Source organism: Cibotium barometz, chromosome 47 (genome assembly GCF_041138505.1).
Source record: "Cibotium barometz isolate CiBa-2024 chromosome 47, ASM4113850v1, whole genome shotgun sequence".
Classification (NCBI taxonomy): Eukaryota; Viridiplantae; Streptophyta; class Polypodiopsida; order Cyatheales; family Cibotiaceae; genus Cibotium; species Cibotium barometz.
The window spans coordinates 17,863,290-17,882,699 of NC_141092.1; the positions used below are offsets into that span (position 1 = coordinate 17,863,290).

Genomic DNA, 19,410 nt, shown 5'->3' on the forward strand with positions numbered 1-19,410 from the left:
TGGCGAGTAGCCTGGGCTTCAACCCATTTCGCACAATAGTCCATGGCACGATGATGTATTGAGCTTGAGTGTATTGAGCCGCGGGACTAATGGGTCGTCATATGAAATCAATGCCCCATTTTTCAAACAGTTTCAAGGACACAACGGGGTTCAAGGGCATGTTGTCCTTAAAGTGTGGTATTGCCATGCGTTGGCATTTGTCTCGCAATATTTGACATATTCTGTTGCATCCGCCACCCATCAAGGTGGCTGACCATAGCCTTACTGTGATGGGGACTTTGCAAGCAGTGATATCTGCTACGAAGTGCCCCCCCCAGCACAGGCGAAGTGAGCATGTTCTAAAAGGAAGACATACTCACTCGTCTTCTCTGACACAAGGTCTTATAATTTTGTCCTTCCTCTACTTGTAGAGTTGGCCTGCAAATCAATTGGTAGGGGGTGCATTTTTAATGAGGTGCCTTGCTCGGTATTTTGTTGAGGAGTGGGTCAATGGGTAATCCATTGGCCAAGAAATGTGAAACCTCCTCTCCCCATTCAGGAATTAAGCACAGTTGGAACAAGGTGACGTCTGGTAAATCGTCACATCAGCGGTTTGCCATTGGGAATGTGTGACATATGGTCTGCCAAGACATGCCGTGAGCTCTTCCTCCGCATCATTAACAGTGAAGTCGAACTAAAGCAAGATCAGCAACAACCATCTTGTGATTCTTCCGGTTGTGTAGGGTTTGTTTACCAGATAAAGAAGAGCTTGATACATGCATACACCACAATCAAGCAAGCAAGCAAACACAAGCTTACAACCATAAACACTAGAGAGTGAGAAGGCAAGATCCAATTGTGATAAATGAGATTGTCTCCTTTTCATATTTCATAAATCACGTATATACACAATGTTCGGCCTCCCATTTGCAATTGGGGGCCCAAAATTGGCTTCCTAGCTCTTTTACATATCTCATTCCTACGATCGACATTACACGAGTCGTAAGCTCAGTCACCCCATATATCTTTTCTCATTAAGTGCTTAGTGCGGTTACATAATAATAGATTACAAGAAGCATAACCACGCTTGAAAAATGATATTAAACAGTGTGGCTAACATTAACATCACACTTAAGGGAAAGACTCTGAACTTATATTCAAAACTTACATGTGGCGAGGTTTTCATCCGAGGAAAACTAAATTACATTTGTATCTAATGGCACGTGAAAAGAACTTTTCCCCTTGCCAATTCCCCTTCTATTGGCTTAGACTAATTCTGGTTGATTACTAACTTATGAAGCATCATGTTGCCTCCGCTTGTATTGCCTTACACTACTTCTAGTTGATTTCTAACTTATGTAAGAATCATGCTGCCTGAATCAACCAAAAGCTTAAAATCTTTACCTTGGAAATTGGTAGGTGTTTAAATCACTAAGAAATGATAGTTTTAAGCTTGGTGCTCAACCGCGACATGGATTCTATCTGTCTCTTCTCCCTCCTAGTAGTTAGCTATTATCACTACATTAGAAGTGATTGACTGGGTTAGAATTGAACTTCTGTGATTTCTCTAATTCTCAGGAGGAGGTCCTTAATTACTTTGGATTGAGATTGTAGTCTTCTAGAATCAAGATCCTAGCACAAGGAGTTGGATAAGTGACAACAACTAGAGCATTGGGGCAATCATTCATGAAATATCTTGGTTGGCTGGCATCTAAAGCACTTACATTCCTTTCTAAGATGGAACTATAGATATGTCGACATTCGGGGGGAAGATTCTTAACCTCTAGGCCCACTAGCTTCAGACACTCTTGGCTCTATTCCTGTCCCCTATTTCTCTTTGACTTAGGCATACTGGAATTGAAGGAGATCTCTTAAAGGGAGGGGCGAGAAGGGTGATGCAAGATGGACCTACCAGTCGCACTAATGAGGTAGTTGAATCATGATCCAAGTAAATTGAGATGATTTAGCTAATGAATCAAGATCTAACAAATCTTAATCGTGCTTTTTTTATTGCCATTTATCAAATCATCCCCATCAAAGTTGCCCAATCCTAATCATTCAATTCTGATTGTTCTCTTCTGATCACTCAAAGTTTGGATCGTTGTCTTTCCGTTCATGAGGTTCTGATCACACCAATTTTCATCGTCACATCCAAATTTCTTGATTTTTGATTGCACACATCAAGGTTTGACCGAGTATTCCACCATTATAAAGGACCCTTTTTCTTATGACTAAAATCAATTCCGGCATATACTCAATCATCCTCTCTCATTTATTGGAGGTAGCTCATCTTGCACAAGAACTTGCACCCCAAGGTAAGCTTTAAAATGTGATGCATGAAACACATCATGAATTCTTGTGGTTGATGAAAGTGCTAATTGGTAAGCAGCTTCACCCAACACGTCTCAAAACCTTGTATGGTCCATTCTTAAGAGCATCATATCTAGTCTTGGGAATTCCTAAGAAGACCCAATCTCCCTCCTTGAACTCCAATGGCCTACTATGAACATTTGCATAGTGTCTCATCCTTTCTTGAGCTTGCTTCATATTAGCCTTGCATTATTGTAAGAGTGCATCAAACTTTTCTATCTCCTCTTTTGCATTAGGATTCATTCCCTCTTGCATCAAACTTTTCTATCTCCTCTTTTGCATTAGGATTCACCCCCTCTTGCTTTTGAACCATCATTGGCATATTCATATTAGCCTTGCATTGTTGTAAGAGCGCATCAAACTTTTCTATCTCCTCTTTTGCATTAGGATTCACCCCCTCTATATTCACTTTGTACCCATAGAGTGCCTCAAAAGGTGACATGTGAATGCTCTCATGCCAATGCTCTCGTGCTATTATGAGAAAGCTTGGCAAGCGGCCCACTCATCCCAAACACCTTGCGTATCATGGAAATAACGCCTTAAGTAAGTCTCCAACCACTTGTTCACCCTCTTGGTTTGTCCATCGTCGATTTCAGGGTAGTAGGTGATGCTAGGTGTTAAAACAGTCTCCATGATCTCAAATAATATCCTCCAAAATGTACTCATAAACTTCACATCACGGTCACTAACAATTTGTTGTGGCACTCCATATAACTTGAACACATGATCCACAAACTGTTTTGCAACCATAGATGCTGAATACTTGACTTTGGAAGGAATAAAGCATGTCACCTTTGTCATGCGGTCCACCACAACTACATATATGCTATCCCATCCCCTCTTAGTGTGAGGTATCCCCATGATAAAATCCATAGAGATATGAGTCCACTTGCCATCAACAAGCCAATGGCTGAAGCAAACCGCTAGGCTTATGTGTGGGATATTTGTTTTTTTGGCAAGGTAGGCAACTTGTCATGAAAGCATATGCATCCTTCTACATTTCCTTCCAATATAAACTCTTCCACACCTTCTGAAAAGTATTAAAAAGTCCCATGTGCTCCGAGAACGGAGAAGAGTGTATTTCTTGTAATACCCTCTTCTTGTAGCTTAATGTAGGCAGCACAAGGTAGAGTTTGCCTTTGTAGTAAATGAGTCCATCATGAAGCTTGAAATGCAGCAAATCAGCATGGGAACCTTGCTGTAATTTTTGCCACATTGGTGCCAATTCCTCATCCGACAGGTATTTCTCTTGGATATCCAATATCCGATCTTTATGTACCTCTGAAATTGCCATGCATGCACATGCTCACATACATGACAATGCATCCGCCACAACATTCTTCTTCCCTTTCATGTAAGAGAACTCAAAATAACACCCTCAACACCTCTTCCACATGCATCGGCTTGAACCATAAATGGCTTTGTGAAATCTGGGCATACAAGTATAGGGGCTGATGTGAGCATTTCCTTGAGCTCTTAAAATCTCTTATCACCTTAGCATCCCAAAGGAAAGCCTTTTTCTTAAGCTTATCGGTAAGAGGAGTGGTAATGTGAGCATATCACTTGATGAACCTCTTATTAATTGATGACAAGCCGAAGAACCCCCTCAACTGAGGGTATTTTAGGCCAATTCTTAACACATTTCACCTTATTTGGATCCACCATAATGCATTTCTTACTCACTATATATCCAAGATACTCAAGCCTTTTCTGCCACAATAAAGGTGCACTTTCTCTTCTTTGCATACAATTTTTTGGCCCTTAAAGCATCCAAAACAGCCCTAACATGCATTAAATGCTCTTTCTCATTCTTACTATATATCAAGATGTCGTCAAAGAACACGAGCACCCATTTATAAAGGAAAGGTCCAAGCACTTTGTTCATTAATGCTTGAAACATGGTCAGTGCATTGCAGAACCCAAACAACATAACCCAGTAGTGGTAGAGATCCCTCTCAGTTCAGAAAGTCCTCTTGTACTCATCAGCCTCTTTGATTCTCAATTGGTGGTATCTTTATCTCAAGTCAATCTTGGAGAAGAAACATGCACCCTTCAACTCATTAAGCAAGTTATCAATCCTTGGAAGAATAGGAAATCTATTCTTGATTGTTGACTTATTCATATCCCTGTAGTCCACACACATGCGAAAAGTGATGTCCTTCTTGATGAAGAGTACGTATTATGCAAAAGGTGATTAACTAGGAGTAACCATCCCATGTCCATGACTTACTTTGCCACTTCATTATTTTCTACTTTTCACAATCTATAAGATCGTTTGGTGACGGTCTTGGTATGTAGCTCAAGCTCTATCCCATGATCCACGTCTCACTTTGGCGGCAAGCACTTTCACATTTGAAACACATCTTTATACTCTTTTAACAATTTCTTCATACCTTTATGCATAGCTTCACCCTTTTCCTCATTGCTCTCTTTCTTGCAAAGGTGGGTGTATACATATATGCATCCCATTTTCTTTAGCTCCCTCTTAAGTTGTGTTACATTGATCATCTTGATACTTGGTACATGAGTTTGGGTCAATGTAACCTCATCATTCCCATTCATGAAACTCATATATCCTTGGTGTAAAATTCATGGTAAATAAGCCAAAGTTGCCAACCAATCACATCCCAACATGATGTTAATGGAACCTATATCCAAGACAAGCAAATCAACCTTGCAAGTGTAATGCTTTATGAGTACCAAATCCACATCTTTGCATACCAATGTGCAATCCATTTTTTCCCCATTAGCCTCTTGAACTTCATGCCATGACGGTAAGGTTATAGACTGTAATTTGAGACTGCACATAGACTTTATATTGATGAAACTATGTGTACTCTCACTATCAACCACAAGATACGCCACTCTTCCATTTGTGCATGCCTTGAGCCTTAATGTACTTGCATCCTTGCATCCAGCATAGGCATCACAAGATATGTTGCACAAAGTGGCCACATTATCCTTGTCAACGAGATGGTAATGGAAAACCATTATCCATAGTCAATCTCCCTTTTCTTTGATCCACCCGAATCAAAAGGAAACTCACCCACATTTTCTACTCCATCCACATCATTAGCATCAGCCTAAACCCTTGCCTTGCTCCACTTCCATGTGCATACTTTGCCTCATAGATCTCCACAAGAAGCATAGCCTCCTTGATGGTTTCGGATCTTTTAAGCATCCACATCAATCCTAATGTTATAGATGCCGAATACTTGACTTTGGAAGGAATAAAGTGTGCCACTTTTATCATGTGGTGCACTAAAAGAAAGCTAAACCTAGCTTAGCATGCGTTAACCTTAGAGTAGTCTAGCTTAGAGAAATTAGCTTAGGATTAGAGAGAGCTGATAATTTTTAGTTAGTAAAGTGATTAGTATCAAATTAGTCTTATTTAACTTATATACATGATCACCCTTTTACATTACACTTTAATGTGTCCATCCATGAGCATGGTCCTTTTTCCATTCACCAATCTCTTGGTCTTGGGTGCAAATCACATGAGACCTTTTAAACTTTGTTACATATGCATATATATGTGTGTGTGTGCGTGTGTGTGTAAATACACATGCACAGCGCACATGTGTGTACGTACATACATACATTGTGTGTGTGTGTGTACATGCGCACGTGTATATGTATATGTATATAATACTTATCTATATACATATATTTATATGTACACATATATATATGTATGTGTATATATATGTGTGTATATATAATACTTCTCTATATACATATATTCATATGTATGTGTGTGTGCACCTGCACACGCATACACATATACATATGCATAGATGTAAATGTATGTGTATATTTAAATATATTACATACATACATACACATATACCTATACGTATATGTATGTATGTATGTACGTAAGTATATATATATATATATATATATATATATATATATATATATATATGTGTGTGTGTGTGTGTGTGTGTGTGTGTGTGTGTGTGTGTACATGCGCACGCGCACACAAACATAGATACACACGCATACATACATAAATATATATGTACATTATATATCTGTATGTGTATATATGTATGCAAGGGAAAGGCTATGTGCTACAAGAGTGATTGCCCATATTCTCTCTCTCTCTCTCTCACACACACATAGGACTGGTTGGAAATGGATTTGGAAGGAAAAGGTAATATCAAAGTACTGCACTCGTGAATATTATGGAGGTGCTTTTGCTGCACTTGAATATGTGCAGGCAATATTTTTTAAAAAAGGCTATTGTGAAAGTTATGTCCCATGCCACATACATATGCACGTAAAGAGTGATAGTGAGGTATTGATTTTCTAATGAGGGTGCTTATGTATGAAGAGGCTCATGTAAATAAATTGAGATACAATTTATTCTTCTCATTTCGTAAGATGTGCTTAGTGAGATACGTGTGTGCACATGCGCACGTGTATGCGCACGTGTATGCGCGTACACATGCGCATGTTAATGGGTGTACACACACACACGTGCATGGGCATACACATGCGCATGTGCACACATGAGCATGTGCATGTGTGCATGCATGTGCAATAATAAAGCTTTCAAAACTTTCAGAACCTAAGACTAACACAAGGCTGAATAGCAGATATCTTAGCAAAACGCAAGGCTGCCTGTGACGCCTAAGCCGCTGCAGGATTTCTGGCTTCTGGTTGGGTGCTCCTGAGATGTTTATTTGATGTCAAGTGCTTGCTTGCATGTGTTCAATAGCATAACTGATTATTGATTTCTGAAATGTGGAGAGGAAAGGCCCCTTCATGGGGCTATCTGCCCTTCTGTGAGTTACCCAACCTGCTGGACCAGCTGCCCAACCTGTCCAGGTGTCCAAATGGGCTATGGTTTGTGCATCTGAGCTGTGCAGCCGCCAGCTACCTGTTTTTCTTATCCACTGTTCACATACATGTCCGGCACCTGACACTTGGCCTAAGGCCTAATAAGCTATCTCAATACTTCAACACCACTAGGGGCATATTTCTAGCCCAAAATGTAACCCATAACCTGCACTTTCCGGTACAGATATGTCCACATGCCACCAATGCAGTAAGTGCAAGGGACACAAACCAACAGAATGACTAACATTCTTCTTTTTTTTTCCCGCGGCTGGCCTTAGGCCCAAGATCCTCCTGTATTTACTGATTTTCCACCGCCCGTAGGCGCTTAATTATCCGCCCGTAGGCGATGCTGCCGAGGAAGCACCAAGGGGGGTTCTGAGCCCAAGACCTCTTGGTCCTAGGCAAAAACCTTCACCACTTGAGCTATCACCGTATAGGCAGAATATTTGACAACATTCTTATGCAATACATGGAAATAAAAAGCTCTCATTGTTTATAAGTAAACCGTGAGTACATAACATGTTCATTGGTCATATGAAATCCTCCGTGTCAGGACAGAGATGATTACATATAAAGAATAATAAAATCAGTTCTATGGAAAAGAAAGTCATGCTTATATGAACAAGCAAACTATCGAGGGGACAGGGATGTAGAGGAGAGTGTTGAGCAGACGCTATCAGCGCCACTGATCCATGAAGGCTTAGTGGGCATGTCCAACTCACGGGACCTCTCTGAAAGCATGCTCACAACTCTTGACATGGGTGGCCTTTGCTCCTGTTTCTCTTGCAGACATAAAAGTGCCACATGCACCACCCTTACCACCTCCTCTTCTATCCATTCTCCCCTTAAATTTGGATCCACCAACTCTTCTAATTCCCCCCTCTCTTGATGCAATCTCCATGCCTGCAATTATGTCAAAATATCATTAGGTTTGGTCATATCATTCAAACTCTTTGCTAATGTCAAAGACAACTCTTCCGTAGAAAATCGAAGTAGCAAGCATATATATACTATCCTCTTCTTTTGGAAATGAAGAAAGTGGAGGGACTAGAAATCCTTCAGATGGGACTCAAAATCCTATCCCTCTATCTAGTATCCGGTTAGAAGAATCTAGCCAGATACTATTGTGTTGTGGCTAATCAATCGATTTTTAAATGAATAAAATTAGCCAATTCTTGAAACATGGGTTATTGGCATACTTACAAGTTCTTGAAGCCCCTCACTATACCGTCCACCATCAAGGTTTCTTCTTCCACTTACAGTCTCGAGTGCCACAAGACCAAAACTATATATATCATTTTTCTCTGTAAGCTTCCCTTGCAATGCATACTCCGGTGCAAGATAACCACTTGTATTTTAAAAACAACCAAAATTAGCATTTTAAATAAATAAATAATTGGAGAACAAATCTACCTAAGTATTGGAAAAAATATATCTAATATCCCCCTCCCCATTTTTTTATATTTATAACTCAATTAGCCCTCATTGATTGACCAGAGAATCAATGCCCCACTAGACATTGTTTTACCATAAATTTTTTAAAACCATTTTTTAAAGAAATAAAAATTTGGAGAACAATTCTTGAAAAAAAAAAAATCAAAGAACAAATCTACTATGCTATCAATATTCTTTTACAAACTTACAAGGTTCCAGCAACTTTGGTGCTGACATGGGTCTCATCATTGGGAAAAAGCCTTGCCAGCCCAAAATCAGCTATCTTGGGACTCAAATTGTTGTCAAGAAGAATATTGCTTGGTTTGATGTCCCTATGCACAATACGAACTCTTGAATCTTCATGCAGGTATGCTAATCCCCTTGCTATGCCCGTGATTATTTCGTATCTTGCACGCCATTTAAGCTTAGTTCTCTTTCCATCACAATCTGGCACACCCCCCCCCCCCCCCCCAAAAAAAAAAACCTCATATTAAACATAAAAAATGCATATAATTAGCTTTACAATACATCATTTATGAAATGCATATATTTAGTTTTTTAGAACATCATATTCAACATTATGCTAGTAATTGAGGGGTTTTGAGTTTTTTAAACATCATGTGAAACATAAAATGATTGATGGGCTTTAAGGTCATGCAAAGCATTAAAAATGCATTATGCTCATATTTACTGATGGCTTTTTAGTTTTGTAAAAACCAAAATGTTAAACATTAAAAATACATTATGCATATAATTGATGAGTTTTTTTGTTTAAAACCACCCCGTATTAAATATTTAAAATGCACTGTTGTTATGTACCTGAGGCTAACCCAGAGGTTAAGTTGTTAACCTGGGGATTAGGTTGGCTAATCTGTGGATTAGCCAACCTAATCTGGAGGTTAAGTTGTTAACCTGGGGATTAACCTAATTCCCAGGTTAACAACTTAACCTCCGGGTTAGCCTCACGTACATAACAACTATGCTAGTAATTAATGGATCTTTGTGTTCTAGTTCAGAGTAGTGGGGTATTTTCTATAGAGTTTTCTACATACCAAATAAATGCTTGTCTAGACTTTGGTTCTTTAAATACTCATAAACCAAGAGTCTCTCAAATCCCTCCGCACAACATCCAAACAGCCGTATGAGATTTCGGTGTTGAACTGTTGTTATGATATTCACTTCATTCAAAAACTCTTGCTCGCCTTGTTGGCTTTGTGCATGAAGCTTTTTGATTGCCACTTCTCTCCCATCCCATAGTATTCCCTGTCAAAAAGTAAAATATTTAAAGGCATTTAAAATATAGCCTCGTAGTATATGTATAGCATAAAAATAAGGTGCATCTCAACATGCTGGCACTGCTTTCACTGGATGATGTCATGTAATAAACATGAAAATTTAGATGCTGACACAACTTTCACTGGATGATGTCATGTTATCAACATGAGACCTTCATCAATAATGTATTTTTTCCCTTTCGATGCACAGAGCAAGCATTCTATCAGACATAAGCATGTCATTGCACTTTTGCCCTGCATCCTTAGTGATGTTCCCCTTCAACCATTCATACTAACCCACGCACGCACCTACTTGCCTTCAAACAAGGTTGCATGGCTAGCTAACACATGCAAAAAATAAAGCTAGAAGCACTACTTTTCTTTGCACTTGATGGAAAGTTGGGAGTCATGTTTTCTTCCATCTAGTCACTCTGAGAAGCATGGATATGACACTATTTCACAAGGCCACATGCACATCCTCTAGAATACAACATTTGCTATACATAACTACAAGAGCTATCCCTACAACATAATTCATTGATTTCTTCAGTGTTAATGCAGCCTGTACCCATTTGCCTTCTACTAGAGCTTCTTGCATGCTATATGCACCAAATTCAAGCACTATTGTGATTAACCAACCAGACAAATCAGAAGGAGTTCACCATTGTTAAGATTTCGGTATTGAGTGCCTCTGTAGAATGGCCATTATTTGAAGATGAAACTTGGGCAATATCACCAACCCCCCCTTTTCAATTCCACGCCCCTATCCACTTCCGCTGCTGCAGCCCGCACTTTTTCTGCCCCCACCGCCTTCTGTTTTATGACCTTAATCGCTGATCACTATCCAAAAAAATTTAACTGAAATCCAAGTCACCTTTGTCCACACTGTTCCCCTCGTCCCTCTTCCCCTCCATCCGGCCGACTCATGGCAGCCAGTCCACCTTCTCCAACCAAGACCATCCTCATTTGCCCATTTTCAAAAGCGGACCTCCAGGTCCTGTCACCCGATATTGCCTCCTTGGAGGCTACCACTCTTACCAGTAGATTCTCCAGCAGCTGACCCACCCAGGGTAAGATTTGAAATCTACACGCAGCTCTGGTTCCAGATGTGAAAAATCTAGCTCCACGGTAATGGATGCATGGCAGGTTGGAATGCTCGGCACATTGAGGAGTGGATGGTTCTCTTGACAATATGTCTGGGAGTCATGACCAGGAGATCACGCAGATTTAACACACAGAAGCGTTCTCATACTGAATAATACAGACAAGATGACAAGATACAGAGGAGTGCACAATACTCTGAACTCATTCTATTAACCTCTCAACGCTGTTAGAGGGATCCTCACTGCACCGTGCATACTCAACAGTGGTCACAGTGAGATACAAGTCCTAGTACACCTGACTGCAAGATAAGCCAAGATCAAGAACATGAACTCCCTCTCCTTACTGTGGAGAGTTCTCTCGTAAGCCTGGGGGGTCCGGTTATACTAGTTCCTACTTTGCCTCTTTGGAGGGTTCTGAGGATATACATTTAACCTAAGGCTGTTTGATTTTTAACAAATAGGAAAGAAAATCCTGGAGGGTCTGGTAGTTGAGCACCGCCAGCCGCAACTAGCGGTGGATTCATGCATGCAATGTCAATGAGCGCCACTGAAGTAGCCGTTGGATTACAGCCTGTGTAATTGATTCCGTTTAGGTCCACTTGAAGTCCTTGGGAGTTCCCGCTTACTTGCATCCAATTGGGGGTTCCCGTCCACTTGCATCCAGTTAGGAGTTCCCGTCCACTTTTCTCTTTCGGCAATATGTATGGGAGTCATGACCAGGAGATCACACAGAGTAACATACAAAAGCTTCCTCACACATTGAATATACATATAAGATGACAAAGACATAGAGAAGTGCACAATACTCTGAACTTGTTCCATTAACCTCTCAACACTGTTATAAGACTACTCACTGCACCATGCACACTCAGCAGTAGTCACAGTGAAATAGTCCGACACAGACTCAAGCCAAATGGAGACGCAAGACCTCGTACACCCGACTGCAAGATAGGCCAAGATCACACGAGCTCCCCTTCTTCCAATGGTGATCCTGCTTGTAAGGTATGGAAGCACCGCCAACCGTGACCAGTGGTGGCTTTGTGGATTCAATGTTGATGCACGCTACTGAAGTAGCCGTTGGATGACAGCCTCTATAATTGATTCTATTTAGGTCCACTTCAAGTCCCTTGGGAGCTCCCATCCACTTGCATACACTTGGGAGTTCTCGTCCACTTGCTTCCACTTGGGAGTTCCCGTCCACTTTCCACTTCTCTCTCTAAAAAATATGTCCGGGAGTCACGACCAGGAGGTTATGGAGAATAACACACAGAAGCTTCCTTGCATATTGAATGATACATATAAGATGACAAGACACAGAGGAGTGCACAATACTTAGAACTCATTCCATTAACCTCTCAATACTGCTAAAGGGCTACGCACTGCACCAAATGAATCAAAACAAAATAAAGCGGTCTGATTTTATAGTTGTTCCCATGCTTTAAACAAAACTGCTTTTTTTGCCTTATGTCCCAAATTTCTAACTATATCTGGCACCAAATGCACTGTGGTCTTTCTCCAAAAGAGGACAAGTACATCTGTGCACTGTGGATATATCTACACACACAGAATCTAGCCATACAAGGGTTTCAAGGCTGTCTGTACACCTGCACAAGCTGAGCACTGAGAAGAAGGGCTGATAACTGCTCGCATGGGCTGATCATTGAATCTCTTAACCATTAAAATATAATAAACTTATTAGCTTTCACACACATTAACAACAAAATGAATCATTTTGATGCAAACTTTATTTTACTCTTTTTTTCCATGAGTAGATCATTATGTAAGGTTTGGTACCAGCCCAAAAATAGCTTGGTCTTCCTGCACGAAGGTATTATGAGTCACGAGTCGTGGACAAAAGCAGCCACAATACCAATGGGGGGCTGCAGGGATTGAACTCGGGACATCCGTCCCCATGTTACAGACCCTCTCTGCACGGATAGACACTTGTTGGCTACTTGATGAAAAATTTAATGAAGAGAAAACAGCAATATGTAAGTTCAATCTCAGCTCACCCTTGTAAGCTTTACATACAAAACACTCTATGTGTATCAAACCTTACAAACACATCTTGTAAACCATACAGAACACACCATGTACCATCTTAGTGGGATAACCGGGTGGTCAAGGCAACGTCCTTTCTCCTCTCGGATGCGGATTCGCCGATTATGGCCCAACCCTCCCCCTCACTCCACAAAGGGGTGAAAGTTTGTGTGCGTTTCTCCTTCGCACGCGCGCACACACACACACACACACACACACACACAAAAAAAAAGGCATCTTTTACTTTATTAGCATACCTTGTAAACTGCACCATATCCACCTTCCCCAAGCTTATTAGCAGAGTGGAAGTTGCTTGACGCATCTTTCAGTTTATGAAAGGGGAAGACCTCAGCCTGATTTGCAGGTGCAACATAAGTTTCAACTGCCAATAACATGTATATATATAAATACATATGAAATAATTAAAGAAAGAGAGCTATAATCAATCCCAAAAGGGTACATTAATCTGATTACATTAATAATGAGCACATGAAAATTATAAATTAATCTGATTACAGTGATAAATGGGCACATGCATATTAATCTGATTACTAAATTAATCTGATCACATTAATAAATGGGCACATGAATATTAATCACTAGATCAATATTAATGATGGGTACATGAATATCAATCTGATCACATTAATAAGTGGGCACATGAATATTAATTACTAGATCAATATTAATGATGGGTACATGAATATTAATCTGATCACATTAATAAGTGGGCACATGAATATTAATTACTAGATCAATATTAATGATGGGTACATGAATATTAATCTGACTACTAAATTAATCTGATTACATTGATAAATGGGCACATGAATATTAATTACCAGATCAATATATTAATGATGGGTACATGAATATTAATTACCTTTGCGATTCCCTTTCAATTTTTGGGCCTTCAACTTTCGGGAGAAATACACGCAGGATACTATCAGCAGCACGACGCCAATCAAGCAACCCAATATTCCAAGAATGGCTTTGATGCTTCCTTTTAGGTTTGATCCGCCTCCTGCATCAGCCAAGAGAGAGAGATTGCATTTATTTATCAGTATTTATTTTTTATACCCTTCCTACTTTTTATTTATTTATTTATATTTAGCCCCACATACACGGATCACATTGAGCATTTAAAATGTAATTAATCTCACCAAAAAAATTATGAATATAATATATAATATATGCATTTAGCCTCTTCTAATGCCTCTTAATCTCACCAAGAAAATTTTATGAATATAATATATAATATATGCATTGATGAGCCTATTCTAAAATGCCTCTTCTACCTCTAAAAGTTCAAAGCTCTCAATTGATTGCATCTACTAGAAAAGTATCTCCATAAATATTTTTTAAAATTCACAAGGAAAAATCCTATGGAAGTAAATTCGTATAGAAAGGCTTCGAAAAACTACCCAGACCAACACTCCAACAATTAAAGCATCTCCTCATATTTTATCTCTTGCACAAGCAAACATCATATGTTCCAACTAATTTATTAATTTGCATATATTACTCGCTTAAGCCCCCTTAAAGGTTAAAATCGTGTCAACATCATCATCTTATATGATTTGCAACTTTGAAGGATTGAAATGATGGTGTCGAGAATGAATGGCTACGATTGCCTCTAGAGTGCTTGAAACTAGCATATTGCAAGAATTAATTTTGGCCTGATTAATTGAACCTTAGGATATTCATAGACATAAGGCCCTTTGCCCTAGTGCAGCATTAGCATTGCGAACGCCTACCTTACACACCTATGCCTCTTGCTACCCAACTCAGGCAACCCCTCTCAACTGCCTCCTACTCTCAGTCTGCCTGCTTGTGCCCATAGAAAGCAATAGACCGTACTTGTGAGAGAGACACCAATCCCTCCTCCCGTCATACAGGTAGAGAGACAAAAGAGACACCCAACCCTTACCGCTTCGTGAAGAGAGAGAAATTCGTCCACTTTTGGTGATCGTTGCCTTGTTGAGAGAGAGAGATAAAAAGAGAGCCTATACATTTGAACCCATACGATTTCTCCACATCATCATGAACAAGGATGGAAGATGTGTGTGTGTGTGTGTGTGAGAGAGAGAGAGAGAGAGAGAGAGAGAAAGGGCTATACATTTGAATCTAGATGATTTCTCCACAGCATCATGAACGAGGATGGAAGATATGAATCCAAACGATTTCTTTGCAGCACCATGAACGATAGATAATTTCTTCAAAAGCTACTAGTTTTCAGTTGAGAACCAAGTGTGCGGGTGTTTTTAAGCGACGAGACTGAGTTCTATGAAGGTTAACTAAGGTTTAAAAAAAACAACTATCAAATCCTATTATTTAATGAATATTTTTTTTTTCAGTTATTGTGTGCGCCTATTTATTGAGATGAGAGAAACCATTATCATGTATTAGATAATTAATGAGCAACTCATTATTTAATATAGTAAGGTGGAAACCTCACTACTAAGATTTCAACCTTAGGGTGCCCTCTTCTTTGCCCATTAGAATTAATTCATAGGGCATATTATCTCAGAATATGTCCATTGGTCATTTGTGGCTACGGTGATGGAGAAACTATGGTTTGGAATAAAGATGGCCACCTGTATCTACACTCTCACCTTGCGAGGACATTCTAAACTTTTGTTGAATGGGAGAGTGGTGGGGGGTTTTGAAATCAATAGGTCTGTGAGGTAGGGCTTGCTCCACTACGGTTTGCTATTGCATCCCATCCTCCAATATGCCAAAGGTAGGGTGGATTGAAATTGAGAAATGGTGAGCAACTGGTGATACAATGCTTTGCTGATGATTCAATGCTTTTCTTGAAAGCTGGTAATGACAATATGAGACAAGCTCTGTCTATTATTCAAGAATTTGCAAAAGCCTCTAGGTCCAAATGTAACATACATAAGTCCAAGATCATAAGTTTGTCTGAGGATAATGATTTTGACTTGGAAAGATAGGGATGTGAGGTCATTAAGAAAGGACAAATTATTAGACATCTAGAGGTCCCCTTTGGGGTAGAGGTTACAAATAAGCAATTAATTGATTGGGCTTTAGAGAGGTTTAACTTAAAGCTGAAGAAATGGGAAGGCATTAGAATTCCATTTCATGACAAGATAGCAATTTGCAACACTGTGATAAATGCCTATATCATGTTCTTGTGTCCCGTGTTAGAGTTTGGGAAAGGCCATTGGAAGAAGATTGTGGATCCCCTAAGGGACTTTCTGTGGAGGAATGGGAAAGCTAATAGGAGATCTTCAGCCTGGCTTGCCTGGGACAAACTATGTCGACCCAAGAGTGAAGGTGGCATTGGTATTCTGCACCTACCCTCTCAGACTACAGCAAGGATTGCTTTGCTCCTCCTTAAATGTCTTCAGCAAGAGGAGATATGGACTAAAATGATAAGGGAGTTAGTTGAAGATTCTCATATCTAATCAAAGGGCAGGTGGCAAGAACTAGGATGGAAGGATAAGTTGTTCTTCTCTTGTGCCCCCCTAAAAGTTACAAGCTCACCCCTTTGCGAGATGTTATGTAGCAAATGGAAGGAGGCTTTAGGGCTGATGAACTAGGATGGATGTTATAGAGCTTCAGGGAACTCTATGCTAAGTCTGGGGTTATGGTGGACCCACAAGTTTAACCCTCTTTTAGCTCTCCGGGATATCAGCTCTGCTAAGAAACTGAATAATAAAGGGCTCAAAAGGCTGGCAAATTGTTGGGATTGGTCAGTAGTGGGGTGGAAAGAATGTGAACAGCTAAAAGAGGAATTTCAAGGGAATGGCAATTGGTAAGGCAAGTATTGGATAAGGTACAGAAGGGATGGACATCTATAGCATTTGATGAATTCTGCTGGACCAAGGATTGGGCCTGGTTTAATGGTGCTAAACTGGATAAAGGGACAACTAGGGTCTTGTATAAGGAATTAAGAAAAAGTAAGATAAATGTAGAGTATTGTAATAAAATCTGGAGGGTGAACTGGTGTCCTAGTAGCTAGAAGAGGAGATGGAAAACAATATTCCTGTAAAGTCTCAAGTTTTCCTATGGAGGATATGTATGTGGGCTTGGGAACAAGCTACTCCAGAGAAATTTTACTAGTGGATGCTGGCCTAGATGCAAGACTTTTGGAAAATGGGAAGCATGCCTTTTGGGATTGTCCAGCCATTAGAGGGGCATGGGGCAAAATTGGCAAATGGGTGTGTCCACAGCATAGGAATACAAGGCCAATGGAGGGATTGGATTTTAGGGAGATGGGCAGTCAGTGATGGGGCTGCTGACTTAACCTTCAACATACTCAGGTTTTGCTGTCTGTGGGAAATATGGAATACCAGGAACTTTATTGTCTTTCAGAATGGAACCACTCTTGGGCTAGATGTGACAGAGTTGATGCATAAATGTATATATATCTGTTGGTCTGTATACTATATTGTGAACAAGTTAAATAAGGATGAGATGGTACAACTAATTCAGGCTCTGCAAATTGGCATAGCTTGACCTCTACATACTCTAGGGGGACTGTCATGCATACTAGGTAAACCTAACAGGCTCTTGTTATGTTTCACGGATGTTCTAGGTTGGATTTGAAACCAAAACTTCTGAAGTTTGGACCCAGAACAAAGAGGAAAGAAAAGCAGATTGACTACATCTATGTGGTTTTTATTGAGAAGCCTGTGGGAACAAGGCCTATAGTATTGGAGAAGCAATCTCCCAAAGATTGCACAGCTGAAGCCATGTTGGAAGCTTGTATTCAGCTGGGTTATCAGATCTCATGGGAGCAGTCATCCTTTGTGCTAGTCATCCTTTGTGCTAGAAGATGATAGATGGAGTTTGATATGTAGTCTTCTTAATATGCCGGGCATGAGCTTGTAACTGGGTTTGTGGATATGAGTTAGTAACTGAGTTTTGTTGTAAAGCTGTTTTTGGAATTTTATATATATATATATATATAACTATTGTTCCGAAAAAAGAATTAATTAATAGGGAAATTTTAAAAATATATATATATAATTGAAAATAAAGTTCAAACCTGCAGCAGCTGAGATGGTGCCAATGGATTGCTGTTTGAAGAAGGGGAAGTTCTCGAAACGGAAGAAACAGCTAGGGTAGTGGGCGCGCACGCCGGAGGGGTTCTGCCCACACAGCTGCTTGGAGGAGGTCGCGGCGGCGAGCGAGGAGAGACAGTACCCGCACTGGTCCGTGTCCAAGTACCCCATGCACTGCGCCACCCCATAAACCCTAATCTCCCCGTCCACAATTACGCTCCCATTAAACAATCTCTTATCCCCCTGCGCCTCCCTAATCACCGTATTAATCAGCTTCCCCGCATCCTCCCCGTACTTAACCCCATCCTTAATCCGATCTGCACTGCAGCCCCATATCAGCGACGCTGTGTCCAAATTAAAGAAAGCCGTGCTTTGATACCTCACCATGCACCCGTCCAGTATTACATTGGCTTGCCCTTTGTTACTGCAGTTCTGCATGCTGAACCTCGCCGCCTCCGTTACGCACTGCATGCACTCCTGCTGCGTCAGGTCCCCCCTGCACTGATACACTGCATACAATAAGCCTGCCGTATCATCTGCCGATATGTTGCTGAAGAGCGACGCCGATGCCGCCGATGCCCTCTGCTGCAGCGTGCCTAGCGTCTTGTTTATCGATTGCGCTTGATTCATCGTATCATTAGTGCTTGAGGACGATGACGATGCGTTGCAGGAGTGATAAAAATAGGCTAAATAATCGCTCGTCCCTGCCTGCCAGCTTTCGGACGAGGCTATGGACGTCGCCAACGAGGAATAATATATTGAATACAGCAGGATCAAGATGGCTTGGCGATGGCGATGGCGATGGCGATGGTTGAAGCTCGCCATCGCTGCTGCAGCCTCCTTTACGGCTTTTGCATGCGCGAGCAAATAAAAGCCCAGCGCAGCACACCCACAAAAAGACCTTTTTTCACTCACCAATTTTGGAATTTCCTAATGCTTTTTAAGTTAACGAGGTATATTATTCTCCCCAAGATTTAGACCTCTAACTAGCCTTAGAAATTCCGACTTTTATTGTACAGTATGGCTGAAATATTTCTATGCAAGGTCTACTTTCATGGTGACCTAGGTATGAGTTCCCATCATGTCGAGCCCCTTTCCAAGGCATTGTCGATGTGTAATGAGAGCATATGCACGCAAAAGTGAGCATACCGTGTAGATCAACACATCCATCCTAGTGCCCCCAACAAGAATTAAAGTCACGACTTGCCACACCCAGTCCCACAATGTAACCAACTCACCTAGCATGTGTCCTCATAAGACTTTCTTTTGATTTCGATCCTAAAAGTAGAAATTACGTGAGGTCCCCCACCCTTCTTACACTGAAAGTGA

The 19,410-nt window shown here is 40.5% G+C and overlaps 1 protein-coding gene across 1 annotated transcript; it reads right to left on the minus strand.

Annotated features, from left to right (window-relative positions):
• Nucleotides 1–7,669: 7,669 nt before the first annotated feature.
• LOC147611441 (cysteine-rich receptor-like protein kinase 2) lies at nucleotides 7,670–18,906 on the minus strand. Its single transcript, XM_086784903.1, has 7 exons — nucleotides 18,066–18,906; nucleotides 13,932–14,090; nucleotides 13,306–13,430; nucleotides 9,684–9,894; nucleotides 8,841–9,078; nucleotides 8,401–8,545; nucleotides 7,670–8,100 (listed from the first exon to the last, which is right to left on the minus strand). The coding sequence occupies exons 1-7, from the start codon at nucleotides 18,904–18,906 to the stop codon at nucleotides 7,828–7,830; spliced, it is 1,992 nt and encodes a 663-aa protein (XP_086641029.1). The 3' UTR covers nucleotides 7,670–7,827.
• Nucleotides 18,907–19,410: the final 504 nt, after the last annotated feature.

Bases quoted from the DNA above. Each gene is read 5' to 3' on its own strand.
- LOC147611441 (XM_086784903.1), bottom strand. From the start codon at position 18,906: ATGGCGAGCTTCAACCATCGCCATCGCCATCGCCATCGCCAAGCCATC. The intron at 13,431-13,931 runs GTAATTAATATT...TGTTATTGGCAG, and splicing joins ATTGAAAGGGAATCGCAAAG to TTGAAACTTATGTTGCACCT. The intron at 8,546-8,840 runs GTAAGTTTGTAA...TTAAAATACAAG, and splicing joins ACCAAAGTTGCTGGAACCTT to TGGTTATCTTGCACCGGAGT.